The sequence below is a fragment of the Ahaetulla prasina genome, chromosome 8 (genome assembly GCF_028640845.1).
Source record: "Ahaetulla prasina isolate Xishuangbanna chromosome 8, ASM2864084v1, whole genome shotgun sequence".
NCBI classification, from domain to species: Eukaryota; Metazoa; Chordata; class Lepidosauria; order Squamata; family Colubridae; genus Ahaetulla; species Ahaetulla prasina.
The window spans coordinates 43,014,523-43,037,549 of record NC_080546.1 but is presented as its reverse complement, the minus strand read 5'-3'; the positions used below and the strand labels follow the sequence as shown (position 1 = coordinate 43,037,549).

The 23,027-nt window shown below is 36.8% G+C and overlaps 1 protein-coding gene across 2 annotated transcripts; it reads left to right on the top strand.

Annotated features, from left to right (window-relative positions):
• The first annotated feature begins 5 nt into the window (after window positions 1-5).
• On the top strand, window positions 6-22,907 carry ABHD18 (abhydrolase domain containing 18). Of its 2 annotated transcripts, XM_058193305.1 has the most exons (14): window positions 6-182; window positions 956-1,002; window positions 6,004-6,108; window positions 6,418-6,502; window positions 8,511-8,611; window positions 8,752-8,830; window positions 8,915-9,001; window positions 9,460-9,485; window positions 10,635-10,773; window positions 11,887-11,976; window positions 16,767-16,868; window positions 19,079-19,448; window positions 21,144-21,306; window positions 22,120-22,907. In XM_058193305.1, exons 3-14 carry the CDS (start codon window positions 6,017-6,019, stop codon window positions 22,169-22,171), a joined length of 1,386 nt encoding a protein of 461 aa, XP_058049288.1. In that variant the 5' UTR covers window positions 6-182; window positions 956-1,002; window positions 6,004-6,016; the 3' UTR covers window positions 22,172-22,907. The 2 variants fall into 2 exon arrangements, with proteins under 2 accessions (XP_058049288.1, XP_058049287.1); XM_058193304.1 differs by lacking the exons at window positions 6-182; window positions 956-1,002; window positions 6,004-6,108; ... (5 more) ...; window positions 10,635-10,773; window positions 11,887-11,976 and adding an exon at window positions 12,988-13,103.
• The last annotated feature ends 120 nt before the right edge of the window (window positions 22,908-23,027 follow it).

The following is a 23,027-nucleotide window of genomic DNA, read 5'->3' as shown; positions in this document are numbered from 1 at the left end:
GGGGGGAAAACGAGAAGCGGCGACCTTCTGCATGTTTCTCCAGCCCTCCTTTTCATTCAGTCTGGAGTGACGTTGAGCTGGGTGATTTTGGCGTTGTGGACGGTGGAGCTAGGCGGCGAGAAGGTGGGGGAAGAGCAAGGGCACTACGGAAAAGTGCTCCACGGAATTTTCCCGGTGTTCCCGTAGGTTCGCTCTTTCTTCCGAAGGGGACAGGCATGCCCCGTCTGACGCCGCCTGAGGTGGTGAGGTCCCTCAAAGTCGCGATTGTGAGAAATTAGTTGAGGTGTGACCTCTGATGTCCAAAAAGTAAACGGCGAATAAAACGACAGGGCGGGTTTTAATGTCGAAGGGAGGCTATTTCCAGCATGATATTCTCTTTCCCAAGACTTCCTGAGGAAAAGAATGGACTGCAAAACAGGCCAAAGTATCATTCTTAAACGGTGGTTGAATTTTATGTTAAATTTCTACTCTGCCCTTTTTTGTGAAGTAGATTGCAATCTTTTGTACTCTTGACTTGTGAATGGGCTTCTCACGTGTGGGGAGGGAGTCTGGCTGGATTGTGTGCGCAATGATGTGGTGGTTCATGGATTTTGAACCTTTGCGGTTATTGGTGCCTGCCAAAGTGTGTAGGTGATTTGGTTGAGGTACGGACAGGGTAGGTAGGCCCGTCTTTTATTGTATACTGTTTTAATTTTTCCATTAGAACAAAGTAATGATATGGTGGTTCTACCATAAATGAATTAGCTAAAGGTAATTGTAATGCCAGTCAAGCTACCTAAATTTGCTTGAGATAATTTTAAAAAGTAACTTAATAGTTCTAATATCGCATATAAATCTTTAAAAATTGCAAGGTTTACTCCCAGAATGTGATTGATATTAGTAGATAGCATAGTGTCTCATTTACTGAGTTATACACGGAGCAGCATTTGGATTTTTGTCTCATTATTTGAAGCAGAAGATACAATGAAGATACTTGACAGGATGAAACACCAAGATTGACAGGTAGGAGCAAAAAATATGATTTTATAAAATGCATTTTACAACTATCGGCTTTCTGAGAACCTTGCAATACAAATGTTTGGATCTGTATTATTTTTCTCTAGAAAAATGAGGAACTTTATTTCTCCCTGTTTTAAATAACATTGTTTTTAAGGTTGTTACAATGTATTCCACACTTGCCTTTTTAAAAATTCAATTACTACCTCCTTATAGGATTATTATATACTATACTATATTATTTATGTAGTGGTTATCAAACTGCTTATGGCAGTATAGATCATTTTTATCTATATTGTTTTTTCAGTGTAATATTCTTCTGTATTATGGTAAGGTAAAGGTAAAGGTTCCCCTCGCATATACATGCTAGTCGTTCCTGACTCTAGGGGGCGGTGCTCATCTCCATTTCAAATCCGAAGAGCCAGCGTTGTCAGAAGATGTCTCCATGGCACGTGGCTGGCATGACTCAACGCCAAAGGCGCACAGAACGCTGTTACCTTCCCACCGAAAGTGGTCCCTATTTTTCTATTTGCATTTTTTACGTGCTTTCGAACTGCTAGGTTGGCAGAAGTTGGGACAAGTAACGGGAGCTCACCCCGTTATGCGGCACTAGGGATTTGAACCGCTGAACTGCCGACCTTTCGATCGACAAGCGCAGTGTCTTACCCACTAAGACACCACATCCCTTTATGTACTATGGTACTTCAGTGTAATAACGCCTTATACATGAAGAGTGTCAACCAAAAAGTTACAAATGCTTTCCTTACAAGCACTGCAAATAATAGGGCAAACGCAAGACAAGGAACTCAGTAACATTAATTATGTTTAAAGTTGCTTTTATATATTCAGAATAACAGCTGAAAGGGACCTTGGAGGTCTTCTAATTCAGGGGTCTGCAACCTTAAATACTCAAAAGACCCATTTGTACCTGTTTCCCACAGAAAAGAAAACACTGGGAGCCACAAAACCTGGGTGGGCGTAGCCAAGTCATCATCACTCCCACCCAGGGACCTGCCCCAGCCACGCCAACCCGGGTTTTGTGCCTCCAGGTGTTTTCTGTGGGAAATGGGTCTCTTTCTCTCTCTCACCTTCCCCCCACCCTGGCTTCTGTTTTTCTCCCCTTTTCTCTTTATTTCTTTTTTTCCCTTTCATTTCTGATTTTCTCTTTTTCCTCTACCTCTCTCTCTCTTTCTCCCTTTTCTCTATTTCCCTCTCTTTTCCCTCTACCTCTCATTATCTCCCTCCAGCTCTCATTTCTCTCTCCCTCTCTCCCTTCTCTCATTTGTTTCTCTTTTTCCTCTCTCATTCTCTTCCCTCCATTATTTTCTCATTTCTTTATTTCTTTTTCTTCCCTTTTCTCTCTCCACTCTCTCCCCCCTCCTTGTGAGTGTGTGTGTGTTTCCTCTTGAACCATTTACAAAAACAGGCAAGGGTTGTTGGTTTTTTTGGGTTTTTTGCTGATGTTCTTTCTTCTTGTTGGGTGCTTTTTACCATTGATTTAAATCGAGTCATTTCAGGGTCTCAGATAAACAAAGCTCTTTCGTCCCCCTGCTGTGGCTCCCTGTTGGCTTGCTGGCCCTGCCCCTGCACTCCCAGTCACTCCTCGCATAGCCTGAAAAAGTAAGGGCGACAGCAAACAAACCAGAGGGAAGCAGCCCTGTATGTGCCTCTCATCTCGCAGGCACTTCTTCTGACACTTCTTAGTGCTGCACGCACCTTGGTCACTTGGGGAGACACACAACTTGTTTTCTGCCCCGAGACACTGGCCCTGGCCGGTTGTGGCCGATGCTCCATGTTGTAAATGGCATCCCCTCCTCCTGAAGCCCATTATAATGTGGAAAGTAATGAAAAGCCCATTACTACAAAGCAGTACTAACACTTTACATGATCTTGATTCTATCCCTCTGTTAACACAGCCTAGGATTACATTGGCTTGTTTTGGCAGCTACAGCACATTGCTGACTTATATTTAGGTGACTGTCTACTAGGACTCCAAGTTCCTTCCCACAGTTACTACTATTGAGCCAGACTTTACCTAATTTGGCTTTTTTTTCCTCCTAAGTGTAAAACCTTACTTTTCTCTCCATTGAATTTTATTTTGTTAGATAGGGCCATTGTTCAATTCTGTTGAGATCCATCAGGATCTTGAGCCTATCTTCTGGAGGGCTGGCTGTTTCTGCCAGTTTGGTGTCATCTGCAAATTTGATTATTTCCCTCCTCCCCCTCATCTAAATTGTTTATGAGGATATTTAAGAGTACTGGGCCTAAAACAGTACCTTGGGGCACCCATTGCTTCCTTCCCTCCATGTAGCTGTAGTTTCATTAAGGGCTACATGTTGAATGCAGTTTGTCAGCCTTTAATATTAATGTATTTGGTGGTGATGCTGTCTATGCCAGTTTTCTAGCTTACTAAGAAGTAGGTTGTGGTCTCATTTGTCAAATGCCTTACTGAAATCTAAGTATACTATATCCACAGCATTTGCTGCACAATAGAGTGTATGTTTAGTAATGTTGGTCTTAGTGTTGTGGTCATATAAGAATTTATGCACTGGAATTTGAGCAGAACAATTAATTTATATTGGACGTTTGCTTACCCTGATACATAGGTATTCTCTCTCCCTCGTCTCGCTGCATATTCTATACATTGTTCCAATCCTATGCATTCCTCATCCCCTGTGCGCTGTCCCTGAGCTCGCTCTCACCCACTCTTGCTGACCCTTACCATACCTCCCTCACACACTCCCTGTCTGGGCATCTTTCCCGAGCCTACCCTCACACAATCTTCCCAACCTTTGCTGCACTTCTCTTGCACTTACTGCCATCCAACAGCAACTACTTTCCTGGGACTTTCAATTTCCTGCTGATTTACTCACTTATCTGTTGGTGGAAGCCAGCAAGAAATTGCCTTGCCTAATGATTGACTGTGGAATTTGATTAACAGCGGCAATCAAGACTGTCAAGATTACTATTGCTAAGTGATGTGGTCACACTTTATGACCACACCATTTTGCAATGGAAATTCTGTCTCAATTTCCATTGTAAATTGAGGATTACTATATTACTGAAACTTAATTTGTTACTATATATATGATAAAACAAATAATTAAGTTACAAGTTTAATTTTTACATCAGATATCCAAAGTTTTCTGTTGGAAGCAGGGAAAGGTTGAAATTCAGTGAAAAGTAAACCATTTCAGTTTACAAGAAATGGTTGCAAGAAAGCAAATTGCACTAGTAAAATATTAATCAAGCAATGACATCATACTAAAAGATAAAATAGCTTGTTATTGTTTGCTTTGACTGATAAATGTAGATGAACATTATACTGGTATTTAGTTTTAGTCAAAAGTTCCTCCCACTCATTAAAATAGTGTACTTTAGTTGTACAGACAATCTTTGACTTACAACCATTTGTTTAGTGATTGTTCAAAGTTACAACAGCACTGAAAAAAGTGTCTCATGACTGTTTTCTACTCTTACGACTTCTGCAGCATCCCCATGCTTACAGGATCAAAATCTGGATGCTTGACAACTGGTTCACATGTATAACGATTGTAGGGTTCCATGATCGTGTGGTCATCTTTTGTAATCTTCTGACAAGCAAAGTCAATGGGGAAGCCAGATTCACTTAACAATTGTGTTACAAAGTTAACAACTGCAATGATTCACTTAACAACTGTAGTAGGAAAGGTCATAAAATGGGATAAAATTCACCTGTCTCAATTAGCAACAGAAATGTTGGGTCCGATTGTTGTAAGTCGAGGACTAAGTGTATAAAGAAATGAAACTACTATTAACTCTATCTGTAGTTTAAGAACTGTAAAGTTCTTAAAGTTTAATAACTTATACTTTAGATACTATTCCAAAATTAAATAAAAATTGCTTTCTTCATTTACTTATTAGATGTTGAGTGTTTCAGTATAATAGAATGTGTGGCTAAGAGAAAGAGGAAGCAATCTGACAAAGGAAGAGCCTTCAAGTACTTAAAGGTCAGAGAAATAAACTTAGGAAGGACTGGTCCTAATTGGTCAGACAATTAAAAGTGGTTGTAGGAAGTTTGTACAGGTAGTCCTTAACTTATGACTATTCCTTAACAAGTACATGAATTACAGTAGTGTGGAAAAAAATGACTTGCGATAGATCCCCACATTTATGACCAGCACAGCATCCCACAATCACACGATCAGAATTTTGGCACTTGGGAAACCAGCATGTATTTATGTTCCTAATATCCTGCAAAGTGTGTGCGCAAAGTATTACGGCCGTAACAGTAAAAGTAAACAAATCTATACTATAACTAAGGGGAAGGCTGGCAGTCTGTCATCATTCTACAGGTTGAATAATTATAACGTATATCACTACAAAATTTTTGAACTGACACTTACTGGAGAGAATTATGAATAAGATGTTGCTTCTTACAGTTTTTCAATATTCAGAGGTTGATGTTTATTTATATAATCCTACTTTGCATGATTAAACCACTATGTGAATTAAAATTTATTCCCATTTGCTGAAGAGGTAGTGCCATATATTGTTTAAGGTGATTCATTTTTAACTGAAAGTTTGTTTTTACACTATAACTACAGAAAAGTGTGTTGCCAAAAAGTCACAAAATATAAATGCTTTTAAATTCTACCTAATTCATTTCTTGTACTGTTATTGTTACCACACTTCATGACTAACTCTTGTAAATACAGGTCAAGTCCCTTCTATTTTGGCAACATTTTTGGAAATGGTTTGCCAATCCCTTCTAAGATTGAAAAGGTGTGATTGGTCAGTTACCCAGGTAGCTCCCTTGCCTAAAGCAATTTTAGAATTAATGGTGCCCCATGAGGAGTTAGCCTCTTTGACAGCTCTCCAAAACTGATGCAACCCTTTTTTGTATATATAATTTTCTTTCAGTGTTCACTTATTTACTATTAACTCTTTTTTGAAGTATACAGTTTCAGTTCACATAAACAAATCAATATACTTTTATTGATATGAGTATTTATATATTTTTCCTAGATGTGTTTTGCTGATGGGTGTGAGCAAGCTAGATGTCTTATACAGGCGTCTACTTCTCACTAAACTTTTCATTCAAGGATGGGGAAGACCAGAAGACTTAAAAAGGTAGGTTATAAACAGTTTTTAAAGGTAAATATATGATCTTTCTATCTAAATCATTTTTGTTATTCTTAGTTAAGGCAAACAGTGCAATTACATCATTTGTAAGAACAATAACTTATAGTTGAGCAAAAATGTGAAAATTGACGAAGTTCCTATAGTAGAGATCATTAAAACTAATAGTAACAGGGTGTGTGTGTGAAATAAAAATAATAGTAGACCTGTTACAGACAATTACAATTACTGTTTTAATTACATGTTTATCATATGGAGTCTTTTTTTCTTAACATCTGCAACTAATTCTTATTTTAACAGAATATTTGAATTCAGAAAGATTATTGGAAACAGGGAAAAATGTCAGAACCTTGTTCCGAGGGACTATCCTGTGCACATTAATAAGGTACTAAAATGAATCAATATGCATGGATTGATTTTGATTATTCATAACCACCTATTCAAAACAGAACTATTGAGGATTGATAAAAAGAAACCTTGTATTTATAAGGTATACATTGTTACCAATCTAGATTTATCAATTTCACTACAGTCATCTGTAGTTTATCCTACATTTCTTCCATCTCATGGGAAGTTGCCCTTGATGGATACTAGAAAGCAAATTAATTTGCATTGATCTTAAACTTTGCTTGAAATTAATTTTAAAATTTTATCAATTTAATATAAAATATTTGTCCGTACAGATTGATATTGAGATAGGTAGTTCTTAGTTAACAGTGGTAATTGGGAGCAAAATTTCTGTCACTAGGTGATGTGGTTAAGGTACCATGTACATGACTTTGTTGTTTAGCAACAGCAATCCTATCAGTACCTGTTGCCAATGTTAAGGCAACAGGTAAGTTATTAAGCAAGAACCTTCTTGCAACTTCCTGCCAGTTTACAATAGGCAAAGTCATTGGGGAAGCCAGTAATAATTGCAAGATACAGGCAAGCTCGCAGGCAAATCAGTCATCACTAGAGTCAACTCTGACTTGTGGACACACAAACAATGTTAACATAGATTTCTCATTAAGTTATTCAGAAGATACAATGGCTTATAAAAAATAATTTTAAGAACCTGGTGTCTAGTACTACGGAATTTACACTACTATGAGAATTCTTTAGTAGAAACTTGGAGAAGTGTTAATCTACACAAAATTCATTCTTTAGGCTTAGCAAATCTTTGCATAGTTGACAAATTTTGGAAAACTAAAATATGCTAGAATAGTTCTGAGGTTATATAATTTTAAGAAACAGCTGAATATAAGTGAAAATGTGATTATGAGTTTCTTCACTCACTATAGCTATTGTTTTTATGATGAAACGGTGATTAAACTATTTTAAAGCCAACTATGATAAAAAAAGCTTTTATTTATATTTGTTTACCTCAATGATTTGATGAAGTTACCAGCAGCAGTCCATGCTTTTGTACAAAGTATGATTGCTCCCAAACCAGTAGTATTTATGACTGCTGTCTTTCTATTACCATGTAGCTATTTAACAGATACTCTGAATTTACCAATCTAGATATTACCATGAAATTATTCCATTGTTATAAACTTCCTTTGTTGGGATAATTATGTTGGGATAATTATGGATGTACACCTTATTAAATGTTTCTACTTTCAAAATTTTCCCAAATTACATTTTGAAAGCAGAATCATTTCCTTTCCCTCCAAATTTCTCTTGCCCCCACCCAAACTAACAAAATGTTGTATCAGCTTGAACTCAATCACCACTAACCAAGAAAGACTTTTCCTGCTTTTAAACTGGTGGAAATGGGATTTGCTTATGAAAGGGTGAGAAAATTTGGCAGAAAATAACACTGACAGGATTCAGATCTTGAATAGTATACCATCAAAATGTTTAGTTGGTTTACAGTACCTTAATGAGTTATAACATATTTTAATACCCGTATTTCCCCGAAAATAAGACCCTGTCTTATATTTTTTTGAACCCCAAAATAAACGTTTGGCCTTATTTTCGGGGAAGTCTTATTATTTTGGGGCACGTGGGTCTCCTCTTGCCATCTTACCTGATTTCCAGCTCTGTCTTCCTAACACTAGCCAGAGGAAATGGCGGGGACCCATGCGGTTAAATATTTTCGGGGTGGGGGGCTTATTTTAGCACATGCACTCAAAAGCCCGACTAGGCTTATTAGAATAGAAGAATAGAATAGAATTTTATTGGCCAAGTGTGATTGGACACACAAGGAATTTGTCTTGGTGCATATGCTCTCAGTGAGCATATTATCAGGGGAGGTCTTATTTTCGGGAAAACACTGTATTTGTGAGCTTGCTTGGCTCCAATTATTAACTAACATAGCTTTTGTGAACAGTTTACTTCTGTTTAGCAGAACTTTCATTTTTATATGAAAACCTTGATAGTGACTAAAAATATAATGCTGTGTATAGGTTGAAGAACAATCAGACTGCAAGATCCTTGATGGACACTTCATTTCTCCTTTGGCACATTATGTTCCTGATATCATGCCGTCAGAGTCAATTACTGCAAGGTAAGAATAAACATATACTGTAAGTTAAAAAATTATAGAACTAAATAAGTTATGGACTAAATATAGTGATTTTGTGGAAGGTATATGAGAATTATTTAATTCATTTAATTCATTTTTCATTATTTTCTTTCTTTTGATAGGTTTCAATTTATAGTACCAAAAAGATGGAACAACAAGTACAAACCTGTTTGTATTCATTTAGCAGGCACTGGAGACCATGTAAGCTTCAGTGTTGTTCAGTAATGGTTTCTCAGTATTGTTACTAGTAGTATTTAATTTACCTTTATTTAACTGTATTTTTAGTACTTTTGGAGACGACGAACTTTAATGGCCCGTCCAATGATCAAAGAGGCCTGCATGGCTTCATTATTGTTAGAAAACCCCTATTATATCCTTTTTATTTGAGTACTTCTTATACCTTTGAATACAGAGGGGAGAGAAAGTGTTATCCAGTGACTTATTGAATTCAGGTATCAATACAGTAAATAGGAGAATTGCATCAAAATGTGTAAAACATAAATCTGTTTGATTTTGAGATAGATAAGCGGTTTGTAAATTCACTGAATTACCACAGGCTGTAATAATCACCTACAGTTGGAGAGTCTTGTATTAACGTTTTGCAGTTCACCCTTATGGCAAATCTCCACACTTCATTTTTTAAAGTTGTAAATTTAGGAAATTAAATGTTCTATCCTAGTGAGTTAGCAATCACTGCATTAACTAAATGTACTTAAAATAACTAACTATTTTAAAGAGGTTTATTTGATTTAAAGTAAATAAATAGAAATGTTGAAGAACTTTTCAAAATATTTCATAATATTTCCTTTAACTTGCATCTGTCTATACATGGGTACAGAAAACCTAAGGATCAGTTGTAAGTATTATGATTACATAATCATAATAATAGTTTTTATTAATGTGTAGAAATAACTTTAATTGTAATGTATTTTATTCTAATGCATAAAATATGATGTTACGGAAAATTATTTCAAGACATTGTAATAGATAATGCAAATATTGCAATTCATCATTCAGTGACCACACATTATTGAAGCTTGACTATGAAATGATTTGGAGAAACATTTTAACTTCGAGTACTTTTTGCCAGAATATTTAATCTGTGATTCTTCAGATCCTACCAGTGCTCCAGTATCACAGACACTGATTCTGCTTTAATATGTTGTCCTAAATTTACTTATTCTCAGCAACTAAACATGACAGGATTCAAATGTGAGGGTACTATATTTCATAGTAAATATTAAAAATGATTGTTCTTGATGTGATTTCCTTTCTGTTCCTACTGAATAAACTGGTAACTTAGAGAAATTCAAAAATAATTAGTTTCTAAACAGACCTGCAAGAATTATTATTTCTGTGCTTTCCTCTACAATGCTGGATTTTGTTCAGACACCAGAACTATCCACTGTTAGAACCTAGAAGAGGTACAGTTAAACTTATTGTTCCTATAGAAAACAAACATGCTATACTGTTGCTTAGAAAAGATAGTAATTTACCTGTGAAAACATGACAAAAGTTGTTCAAAATTGTAGTACATTAATACTATATGGCTTATATGTGGTTAAAGTCCACAGTGTTTTCTTTTGGCATATACAAATACTATGTCAATACAGTATGTTCTTTCTTTACCTAAATGAAGAAATTTTTTTTATCCATCAACAGCAACTATATTATTGTTTTGAGATCTAGTTTAAGTGGCTTTCTTGTATTGAATGATCTAGATTATTGCTTTAACTGATCCCCTTTTACCATATGTGAGTAAAAAACATATAACAATCAATGGGTATTTTGTAGCAGCATTTAAAAGTTCTTGGGTTATTTGCAACTAAATAATAGATAGCAAGGTCATTTCACTTGAATAAACCATAGTCTGTTAGCTTTCTGCAAGCATTTTTAGCACATTGTCTTTTAACCTGTTTTAATAAAATAAATTAATACACTTGAATTTGCTGTTAATATATTTCCTCAAACAAGTAAGCTTACTTTTCTTTCCTTGGGAGGGAAGAAGATCCTGTCTAAAAAATGTGTCTGACCTATTTGTGATGGGAGGAGCTCTTGTTCTAGAATCAGCAACTCTTTTGCATTGGCTGGAAAAAGAAGGATATGGACCTCTAGGAATGACTGGCATATCAATGGGAGGACATGTAAGCTTCAGTGTTTAATTGAAAATAATTTAATTAAAGTAGATGGTCTGATCACAAAAAATAATAATCAAATCCAATTAGTACTAGAATGGAGATTATTTGGAAATTCCAGACTATAGACTAGATTAGAAAATTGCAAAAAAAGATTATTTAAAATCACTTTTGTATTGTAACAAAATAAGTGGAAGGGTAACATATACCCCCGTATGTTTATATATTATCACCAGAATCTGATCTTCACTGGGGGGGGAGGGGTGGCACTTAATTCCTAATTGTACTTAGATTCTTTCGTGTCATATTACACTAAATGGGAAATATCCAGCATAATGCCTAAACTCTGATTGTAACACTTCATATTGAGAAATGTGTGAGGACTGGGGTGGTTTTAGAGACTAATTCTAATCAAAGCAGTTTAAGAGGTAAAGACAATTATATATATATTTTTAAAACCTATTTTTATGGCTCATTTGCAGTTATACTACCAGAGCCTGTAAGGACTATTGTTTTATGTAATAACAAGAAATAAAAAGAGTTTGATATGGAAGGATAGATTCATAATTAGTGTCTTTTAATATCTTTTTTTCAAATTAAAATGTAATTTATACAGCATTACACTTTGTCAAGGAAACACAAATTAAAATTTCAACTTGACCAGTGATAACTGTCTTGCTGTGATGTGAATATTATATAGGGTAGCCTTATTCAGATTGTCTTACTATCCCTAGAATAAATGCATTATACAATGTTCTAAATTTAAATGAAATTCTGTTCATGTGTGATTTTACATAAACTCTCATATGGAACTCATTTAGTAAGGATATTTGGAAAGCAAATGTAAACCTTTATATATTTGAGAAATACAAACTTCTTCAATAGTTTTATAATATGTACTATATTTCATTTACTTTCAGATAGTATCTGCTATATCCATTGCTATAACCATTAATGCCAATGCTGTTCAAATCCTATTGCTTGGCTTTATATGAGATATGGTTAGCTGAAATTGAAAAATGTATTCTATGGCAATTTTTTCATATCAATTTAGGCAAAGCATTTCATGTTTTGATTTGTACTCATGGAAAAAATTATCCTGTTTCTTTTTTTTTTTTACAGATGGCTTCATTAGCTGTATCTAATTGGCCTAAGCCATTACCATTAGTTCCTTGTCTGTCCTGGTCTACAGCCTCTGGTGTTTTTACTACGGTATTACATTCTTAGTTGGTATATAATTATGTATTTGTATATGTATAATTATCCTTTGAGAGCATTTCACCCTGAAATATTAAAGCAACCATACCTTTTTTAGAATCAATGGATACTTCATAACTGTTACAAGTTTACTCCATTGCATGTCTACCCAGCCAATTTGTTTAACTAGGTTCTTTTACTGTTGCAAAGAGAGGCATATACCGTATATACTCGAGTATAAGCCGATCCGAATATAAGCCGAGGCACCTAATTTTACCACAAAAACTGGGAAAAACTATTGACTCGAGTATAAGCCGAGGGTGGGAAATGAGGCAGCTACTGGTCAATGTAAAAATAAAGATAGAGCCAAGTAAAATAACATGAATATTTATTTGAACGAAAACAATAAAAGTGCAAAAGGGGAAGGAGGATTCCCAGCTTTAGAAAATTTAGAACTACGCCTTTGGTATGACCTGAGCATAGCTCATAAAATTATCTGCTACAATGTACTTCCTATCAATGACTACTTCAGCTTCAACCACAACAATACACTTTGTCAAGGAAACACAAATTAAAATTTCAACTTGACCAGTGATAACTGTCTTGCTGTGATGTGAATATTATATAGGGTAGCCTTATTCAGATTGTCTTACTATCCCTAGAATAAATGCATTATACAATGTTCTAAATTTAAATGAAATTCTGTTCATGTGTGATTTTACATAAACTCTCATATGGAACTCATTTAGTAAGGATATTTGGAAAGCAAATGTAAACCTTTATATATTTGAGAAATACAAACTTCTTCAATTGTTTTATAATATGTACTATATTTCATTTACTTTCAGATAGTATCTGCTATATCCATTGCTATAACCATTAATACCAATGCTGTTCAAATCCTATTGCTTGGCTTTATATGAGATATGGTTAGCTGAAATTGAAAAATGTATTCTATGGCAATTTTTTCATATCAATTTATGCAAAGCATTTCATGTTTTGATTTGTACTCATGGAAAAAATTACCCTGTTTCTTTTTTTTTTTTTTACAGATGGCTTCATTAGCTGTATCTAATTGGCCTAAGCCATTACCATTAGTTCCTTGTCTGTCCTGGTCTACAGCCTCTGGTGTTTTTACTACGGTATTACATTCTTAGTTGGTATATAATTATGTATTTATATATGTATAATTATCCTTTGAGAGCATTTCACCCTGAAATATTAAAGCAACCATACCTTTTTTAGAATCAATGGATACTTCATAACTGCTACAAGTTTACTCCATTGCATGTCTACCCAGCCAATTTGTTTAACTAGGTTCTTTTACTGTTGCAAAGAGAGGCATATACCGTATATACTCGAGTATAAGCCGATCCGAATATAAGCCGAGGCACCTAATTTTACCACAAAAACTGGGAAAAACTATTGACTCGAGTATAAGCCGAGGGTGGGAAATGAGGCAGCTACTGGTCAATGTAAAAAATAAAGATAGAGCCAAGTAAAATAACATGAATATTTATTTGAACGAAAAACAATAAAAGTGCAAAAGGGGGAAGGAGGATTCCCAGCTTTAGAAAATTTAGAACTACGCCGCCTTTGGTATGACCTGAGCATAGCTCATAAAATTATCTGCTACAATGTACTTCCTATCAATGACTACTTCAGCTTCAACCACAACAATACACGAGAACACAATAGATTCAAACTTAAAAGTGAACCTCTCCAATCTAGATTGCAGAAAATGTGACTTCAGTAACAGAGTTGTTAATGCCTGGAATGTGCTACCTGACTCTGGTCTCTTCCCAAAATCCCCAAAGCCTTAACCAAAGACTATCTAGTATTGACCTCACCCCATTCCTAAGAGGTCTGTAAGGCGTGCATAAGAGCACCAGCGTGCCTACCGTCCCTGTCCTAATGTTCCCTTTAGTTGTATTCCTTTTATGTATTCAATTCATGCTTATATTTATATAATTATTTAATATGTATTTGACAAAATAAAATGAATGAATGAATGAATAGAATAGAATAGAATAGAATTTTTATTGGCTAAGTGTGATTGGACACACAAGGAATGAATGAATGAATGAATGAGTGAGTGAGTTACTTCAACAACATTGTCTCACAGAAATTGACAATACAACTGCAAGCATGAAAATGAGTCCTCCTTTAGCTTCCAAGGGACCAGGGTGCCTCTGAAGGTCAGTGCTCTAAGCACTAAGAACCCAGCACAAATCTAAGCCTGTATGCACACCAATAGTGAAAATACCCTGCACAGTGTCTCTTGGCAGAGAAGGTTAATTTTCATAGACGTTGGGGTGGCTCTTTTTTTTTTTTGGCAGGGCAATAAGGATCTCTAATATCATTAAACCCAAGTGTGAGGAAAAGACAGCAGCTAAAATGTTAAGGCCAGTTGTGTGACCTTCTCCAATACAGTTGGCCTGGCTGTTTGCCAAAACTTAAAACACCCTCCCATCCCCCTCCTGCTAAAGCTTCTTTCTTAAAACAATTGTGGTCTTTGCCTTTCATGTCGCTCAACCTTTCACCTGCCAGGTTCCTAGCCCTTCACCCTTGACCCACTGCTGTGTTTGCTTAGCATTGTGCCAATCGACTTTAGAAGTCTGTGTGTGTGTGTGTGTGTGAGAGAGAGAGAGAGAGAGGAGGAGGAGGGAGTGCAAAGGGGAAGGAGGATTCCCAGCTCTAAACAAAGGGAAATCCCGGAATGCCAGCGCGAAGGCGGTGCTCGCGTTCCTCCTCCCTTGCTCAAAAGCCCCAATAACCTTCACCAGCAAGGCAGACCCCACGGGAAGGAAGGGACGGCTGACTCACGAGCATCTGGCTGAAGAGCAGCTGCTCCAGGTCGCCCAGCACGGTGAAGCACGGAGGAGAAGAAAGAATGAAAGAAGGGAGGAACGCCCTCCTTTCTCTCTCTCTCTCTTCCAGCGCCACGGAACAGAAGGGGACTAGGCGCGCACACACACGCCCAGCTTCTGAAGCACGGAGGAGAAGAAAGAATGAAAGAAGGGAGGAACGGCCCTCCTTTCTCTCTCTCTCTCTCTTCCAACGGAAAACGCTCTTTCGCTATGGGGAGAGGAGGAGGGAGGAGGAGGTTGGCTTGCTTATTCAACCCTTCCTGGCTAGCCATCCAGCCCTTCCCAGGAGAAGGCGAGGAGTTTTGGGCGGCGACCTTTTGCTAGAAAGCGGCAGCTGCTGCCCCAACACCACCAGTTGGGGCGGAGCCGGTGAGCTGCAGTAACTCCTGCCAGGCTATGCATTGGCGCGGGAAGCCCTGGCGGTGCAGTCCTTCTCGGCTGAGGGAGGAGGGTTTCCCCTCTTCTCTCTCCCGTTGCGCCTGAACATCTGCCTAGCAACAATGACGACACGGGGAGAACCTTTTTTTCTACTGGTTGAGCTTGGCCAATCGCCGGCTTGCTCTGAGTTGCTGCATTGTTTGTTCACCCGGGGCGTCTCCAATTTACCAGAAAGCGGGACGCGAGTTTGAGGGTCGCGGGCGGGGTGGGGCTGCGCTCTGCGCCGCCGCGGGAGCCACCCCAAAGGCCAGAAGAAAAGGTCATTCCATCGGAGTAATGGAGCGAAGGCTCCTTCCTCTCCCGCCTTACCCATGCTGTGCGAGCCCGGCTGGGCTGCAACCCCGCTGCCGCCGCTCCTTCCTCAGCCTCCCGGGGCTCGCGCTCTAGCAGCCGCCAAGCTCAGGCCGGACTCGGCAGCTCCCCATCAGCACTCGCACGGCGCGATTCGGGCAGGAGGAGTCGGGCTTGCTCCGTGGCGGTGGTGGCGGCGGCGGCAGCGGCGCCACCGCCACAGAGCGAGCCCGACTCCTCCTGCCCGAATCGCGCCGTGCGAGTGCTGATGGGAGCTGCCGAGTCCGGCCTGAGCTTGGCGGCTGCTGAGCGCGAGCCCCGGAGGCTGAGGAAGGAGCGGCGGCGGCGGGTTGCAGCCCAGCCGGGCTCGCATAGCATGGGTAAGCGGAGAGGAAGGAGCCTTCGCCCATTACTCCGATGGAATGACCTTTCTTCTGGCCTTTGGGTGGCTCTCGGGCGGCGAAGCTCGCGGTCGGGAAACCCTCCTCCTCAGCCGAGAGGGCTGGCGGCTCCCCTGCCCAGCCCTCTCACTGCACCACCAGGGCTTCCCCGCGCCAATGCACAGTCCGCCAAGTTTGCGCCGTCCGCCCACCAGACACGGGAATGGGGGCCGGCCTGGGGGCGACAAATCCCGCGAGACCTCGGCGGGCCCGCTCCCCGTCCCTCCCATGGGAGTCCGTTCGGTACCCCCTCCTGTGCGGGGTTCCCGAAGACGTAGACTCGAGTATAAGCCGAGGGGACGTTTTTCAGCACAAAAAACGTGCTGAAAAACTCGGCTTATACTCGAGTATATACGGTACATTACTATGTGTTGCTAAGTCTTTTTTCAAAGAATTTGCACATCCATAATGTATAAGGTCCATGTGTTTAAACCTTGAATATTATCAGAGTGCTTTGTTGTGACAAAAACCTAATTTACAACATGCTTTCAATTGTAATATAGAAATAAGTTCCTTTTTCTTGTGATTATGACACCATTTCATAAAAACTTTGATCTTTTTTAAAATCCCTGCCAAAATCCTTCATTTTAAAATGGATTTGTTGCTTGGAAATCACATGAACTATTGACCCTTTTCTTTGTTATTCAATCCAGAAAAACATTTGCAGAGTGATGGAATTTAATAAGTAAAACCCTGTTGTAATTAAAACTAGTCCTTAAATAGTACATATAATGTATAATCCTTTGTACTTTCTCTTTAATTTCAGGGTGTATTGAGCAAGGCAGTGAATTGGAGGGAACTAGAGAAACAATATTATACTCAGAGTGTTTATGAAGAAGAAATAATTCAAATGCTTGAATACTGTGGAGTGAGTATAAATTATTTTTTAAATTATAACTTCTGTACAATTTCTGAAAGCAGTTTAATTTTGTAACTGTAACTCCAATTTCTGGGACCTGTTTTAATGCAATAGTAGATAAAACTTTTAACAAAACTTTATAATAACACAATTTTTGTATTAATCTTCTGAGAAATTCTTTTTCAGTTATACGTAACAACCATCCAAATTTTTGTTGTTGCTGTTGTTAGTTGCAAAGTCGTGTCCGATCCATTGCGACCCCATGGACAATGTTACTCCAGGCCTTCCTGTCCTCTCATCCTCTGGAGTCCATTTACGCTCATGCCTACTGCTTCAGTGACTCTATCCAGCCACCTCGTTCTCTCTCGTCCTCTTCTTCTTTTACCCTCAGTCTTTCCCAGCATTAGGCAACCATCCAAATATTCTTTCTTAAACTTTGAAAATCTCTGAGATGTTTAGCTACAATTTTTAAAGTCAGAAAAGAGGACTATATATTTTTATAGAATAACTATTTAGAAAACAGAATTTGAATTATCATACCAAAGGTAATTTCTGTGTGCATTATTGAAATTGTTAAAACTTTGAGATCTCTTTAGTAAAATAAATACTAGAGAGTAATTTGCACATTAAAATGGTGTTGAGAAAACCACTTGAAAATTCTCGATTCTTTTCTGATAAAGGTTTCTTTAAACTTTAGACAAAATTGGCCCCATACTACATGAAGTTTAGAGAGGATGATTAGGATGTTTGAGATTTCGAGAATGACATTTTCAGCAATAGTGTCTTCCTTCTGCAACTTTTTGCTCCCTGGAATCTCAGATTTCTTTCCATAAAATGATGAAGACAGTGCTGTTTAGGTGGTATTTGTGTGGATTGATTTGCTCAATATTAGCAACAGCTTGTGTTGCAGTTTTTATTAATATAGGTGGTCCTCAACTTACAACCGCAATGGAACCAAAAATTTCCTTGCTAAGCAAGATAGTTATTAAGTGAGTTGTGCCCCACTTTACAACTTTCTCTGCCACAGTTAAGCAAATCACTGCAATTGTTAAATGAATCTGGCTTCCCCCATGGACTCTGCTTGTCGGAAATAGGCTGGGAAAGTTACAGATGGTGATCACATGACCTGAGGACAATGCAACTGTCATAAATACATGCCAATTGTCAAATGCCTGAATTTTAAGTGTGAAAAACAGTCATGAATAATTTTTTTCAGTGCCATTGTAATGTCAAACAGTCACTGAACAAATGGTTGTAAGACAAGAACTACCTGTAGCACATTCTGATATTTTCCATTGCTTATTATTTTATGGGTATTTCAAAGGCATTTTATTGTAAGCTATCTAATATTGCAAGAAGTTGCATATAAATAATTTTAAAGTAATAAATATTGCTATGTAGAATTATAAAGAGGACGAGGGATATTAAAAATTACAGTACTTGAAGAAATAGCTTAACATCGGCCTTAAATCCATAGTGCCAGGTGCTAGTCTGACTAGTTAGGTGCAGATAAAAAGGGATTTTGCTAAATCAGTGACATTGTTTCCATTTTCATTTATTTCTATAAAAAATGCTAGTATGGAATCCATCTTATATGAAAATATTTAGCTAGTAGAAGTTACTAATTATTTTGGTTATTATCATGGTGTTACATAATCCACACTGAGGAAAATAGTTCACGTTATACTTTGGTATCATTAGTGTACTATTATGCATCTTACCTTTCATATATCTTTTTCTTAAAAACTTAATAGAACATGATAGAAACAAATGCTAGATAGTTCTCAACTTACAACCACAATTGGGACCAGAATCTCGATAGTTAAGTAGAGAGGTTAAGTGAGATGTCCATGTGATCACTCAACAATTGCAGTCCCAGTTGTGGTTATTAAATGGGAAGAAGCAAAAAGGCTGCCTGCCAAAGGAGGAGGGAACTCCTGTGCTGGGTTTTTAATAAAAGTAGAAAGAATAGAAAGAATAGGAGAACATTAATGCTCATTTCTTTTTTTAAAAAAATCTCTGAGTTTTGTTTAAAAATAAAAATGTAAGATGCAAATTTAATAAATAAATATCCATCTAGTACATATTTTGGACAGGTGTTCAGTTAAAATACAAGAAGACTCTAATTCAAGAGATCAATCTGTTTTTTTACTGTTGATTGAAAAGAGGACATTGAAAATATGCCAAAGTGCTTCAGTTTAATAAATATTTCTATTCAGACAGATTCATTCAAGATGGGACAAGACTTCGTTAAAAATTCTCCAAGCAGTGTTGACAGTTTGAGTTGTCTGGATCTCAACTCTGGTATTCTGCACCTGGATATCGGAAACGAAGTTCCTTCTTCAGAAGTGGGTCAATGCCTTAGTTCCAATAGAAACAATCTAAACTCCTCAACAGAAGGATTGTTGGTACAAGATGCACCCAAAATGCAGTACATAAACCAGACATTTTCAACCCGCACCAATAGTGCTAACTCTTCCAGTGAGCAAAATCACCTGATAAGTGGAAAAAATGACAGTTTACAAAGGGAATCATTACGATTTATGAAAGGAGTAATGGATGAATGTACCCATGTTGCTAACTTTTCAGGTACATGCTAATTTTAGATTTTTATTTATTTTAGATTAGATTAGATTAGATTTAGAGTATTTTAGATTTTCTATGTTATTAATTTATAATCCTATTTAATAATTCTCCATCTCTGAGCCCTGTTCATAATTTTTATTACACTTTTTTCTAACTTGTCTTTTCCACATGTACACACCTTCTACATTTGAATTTGCTCTTATGCTCTTCATATTTATTTCTGGCAAATTTACACATCTTTCTACACACCAATATACATGACAGCAGACATTTTTTAAATATATATAAAAATTGAGGTTTTTTGAACTGCTAATTGCTAACTATATAGTAATCTGCATTATAATGCAAAATACAGTAATTATATTTATATACATTTACACTGATATAGTCTGAAGCAAAAACCAGAGCATAATACCGTATTTTTTGGAGTATAAGACACACTTTTTTCTCTTCTGAAAGAGGGTGAAAATGTTAGTGCATTTTATATACTGAATACAGCCATTTTTTGGCCTCCTGAAGCCTCACTCTGCTTGTCCCATTTTTGCGAAAAATGGGCCCGCCTTTTGCAAAAACGGTGCACAAATGGTTTGGGAGGCCTGCTGAGTGCTCCTGGGGGCTGGGGAAGGCAAAAATGCCCCTGTTTTTGTGAAACAGGTGTTTACACAAATGGGCCCATTTTGCCTGCAGCCCCAGGAGCACTCTGCAGGCCTCCCAAATCCTTAGTGCAGCCTGTTTTTTGCAAAAATACCCCCATTTTTGCAAAAAACGGGGCACACAGAGGGTTTGGGAGGCCTGCAGAGTGCTCCTGGGGGCCAGGGAGGGCAAAAACCTTTTTTTTTCTTACTTGTCTTTTTGAAATCTTGATGTGTCGTATACAGTGGTGCGTCTTATAGTCCAAAAAATATGGTACTTAGTTTTTATATATACTGGGCTTTGACCACAATTAAGATTTCTTATAAATAAAATTAAATGCAGGATGAATTTCAGCTTTGTGATTTTATTAAATAATTAAGCAATTTGGAAGTTTTGAAAACACAAAGGCAGAGCTTGGGGAAAGACAATACTAATATCCCTAGAAGTGAAGTTAGGGCCTTTTGGTTCTGATGCAAAGCTGAGATCACCAATGTTTTGCTTTCAATTTAAGTAGCGAAAAGTTAACAGAGCTATGCAATTGATTTTACAGTGTATTGAAATTATGGAACACATTTTTCTGCAACATGGCATTTGAATGTCATGTGTACCATACTCCAAAAACAAGTCATAGGGCAACCTCAAAACTAAATTTGATTTATGCTTAATTATATTTAATTTTTACATAGATGTAATTTAATTAATATTGCATGTGAAATTATAATTGAGTAGATTAGGGCAGTTTGTAGGGTCTCTGCTTATTCAACTTCACCATTGTCCCTTTTCTCATACTTCATGGAATATAAAAACTTATTTCTGCAGTAGCAAGAAAACTGGTTTAATTTCAGAAATTTTAGTGTTAGAATCCTTTCGGATTCACACTTTCCAATACTGCTATATACAGATTTAACCTGTTGGCAGCTTTATTTATCCAGTTATTAAGGTTATATTGCCACCTGTTGGTGTACTTATGAGTGTTCATTGAATTATTTTGTAATGCAACAAACATTTCTAACATGATATTAAATCTAAAGTTAATAAATTTATCTTCAAATAAATTGTTCTCAGTTCCAGTTGACCCCACACTGATCATAGTTGTCCAAGCTAAGGAAGATGCCTATATTCCAAGAACTGGAGTGCGTAGCCTTCAAGAAATTTGGCCAGGATGTGAAATCAGATACTTGAATGGAGGTCATGTTAGTGCTTATCTTTTCAAACAAGGATTGTTCAGGTTAGTCATTCAAGAGTAAGCACTGAAAATCAAGTGCAACTGCTGCTTAAATCATTTCAATTATTTGTATGCTGTTTAAACATTCAAAATGAGTTTAACATAATTCATTACAAAATAAACTCTACGGAGCATTAATGGCTCTAATCGTATAGTAATAACATTACTATACTTTTTAAAATACTTTATACACATCTGTGTAGAGACTTTTGATAGTACAAAGTACATGCCATAACCAAGAAAGCCTCCTTCCATCCCTATAAACTGGCAATCTGTAAGTTATTATGCAGAAAATGGGATATCCCCAAGGACCAATTGGGGATAAAAGGAGATGATAAGTGAAAATGGACTTTTAAGGTTTTAGTTTCTACTAGATAATACATGACTGTTGGCTCATCACTTCAGAGATATTTCCATATCAGATTCCTCAGTAGTTTCAACAGTGGCAGAGCTCCTAATGTATTTGAAAAGGTTCTTAAAAACTCAGGGAGACATTCAAAGATGTATCTGCTTGAAAACAGCCCATGTCGAAATGTCAGACTGTCAAATAGCACAGTCAAGCATCATCAATTGACCATAGGAAATATTTTATGATATTCTACAGTTCGTTTCAGGGGTAAGGCTCACTTTGGTACTTAATATTAAAGTGCACAAACCATTTTTCAAGTAGAGTTATAATTTGTACATAAAAATATGATAATCATGAAGTTATAGTTTATAGTGACAGCATTCAAGTTGAATTTTTAAAATAAAGCTTTATTGAAATCAATATCTAAATAATATTAGTACAATTAATTTTCTTTTTTTTCCCTTTAGGCAAGCCATATATGATGCATTTGAACGTTTTGTTCAGAAATATTGGGCGTAGTCCTCTTCTGTTGAATTGTTCCATGTAGTTTCACTTTTTTGTGTGGATCCTGATATTAACGTCTTGAATAGAACAAACCTAACAAGATTGTAATCAAATGTAACTTTTTAAAGTTAGATTTGTGGTGCTAGAGTGATTTTAGCAAAATTTGTTAATATTGGTATCTTGCATCTACAAAATAGGCTTTGATTAAAAATAAATATGATTTGGAAAGATTATACACCCATAGAAGAGAGACCAATTCAGTGTTGACATCTCTTTAAATTTCAACTTGCATACTTTTTGTTTCATTATATTATAAAGAGCCAAAGAATTAGGAGTATTGTGTTAACAGCAATTTAATATTAGCTCCTAAAGGGAAAAAAATTATAAATTAGGCTTAATATATTAAAAATTCCCTTCCCAATCTTTTAAAATATTCTATATTGTAGTTTGAATTACGATCACGTGCAAGAGTTAATTTTTTTCTACTTTAGCTTGATGAGTAAATTTAGTGTACTTAACTAATTTTCCCGTAGTCTATTTCTCGTCTTATTACTATGTTCATTGAACATAAATGATAGCCATAATCCGTGCCTTAAAAAAGACAAAGAAAAAATGTACATCTTCTTGAACCACAAAAATTAGAATAAAGATTGAAGTTCCTGTAAATGTTGCATGTATGAATGTTTTAATAAACTTTCTTGAATATATTTTTAAAACTACACGTTGCACTAATAAAAGAGATTATGCTATAGTTCCTTGTTTCTATTGCTCTATATAATTTTGCAGTAGTCTTCTTACAAAAATTCAAAATTCTTTCATTGCATAATATTGCTTCTGCAAACCTTAAGTACTTTTTATATTTGGAATTTAA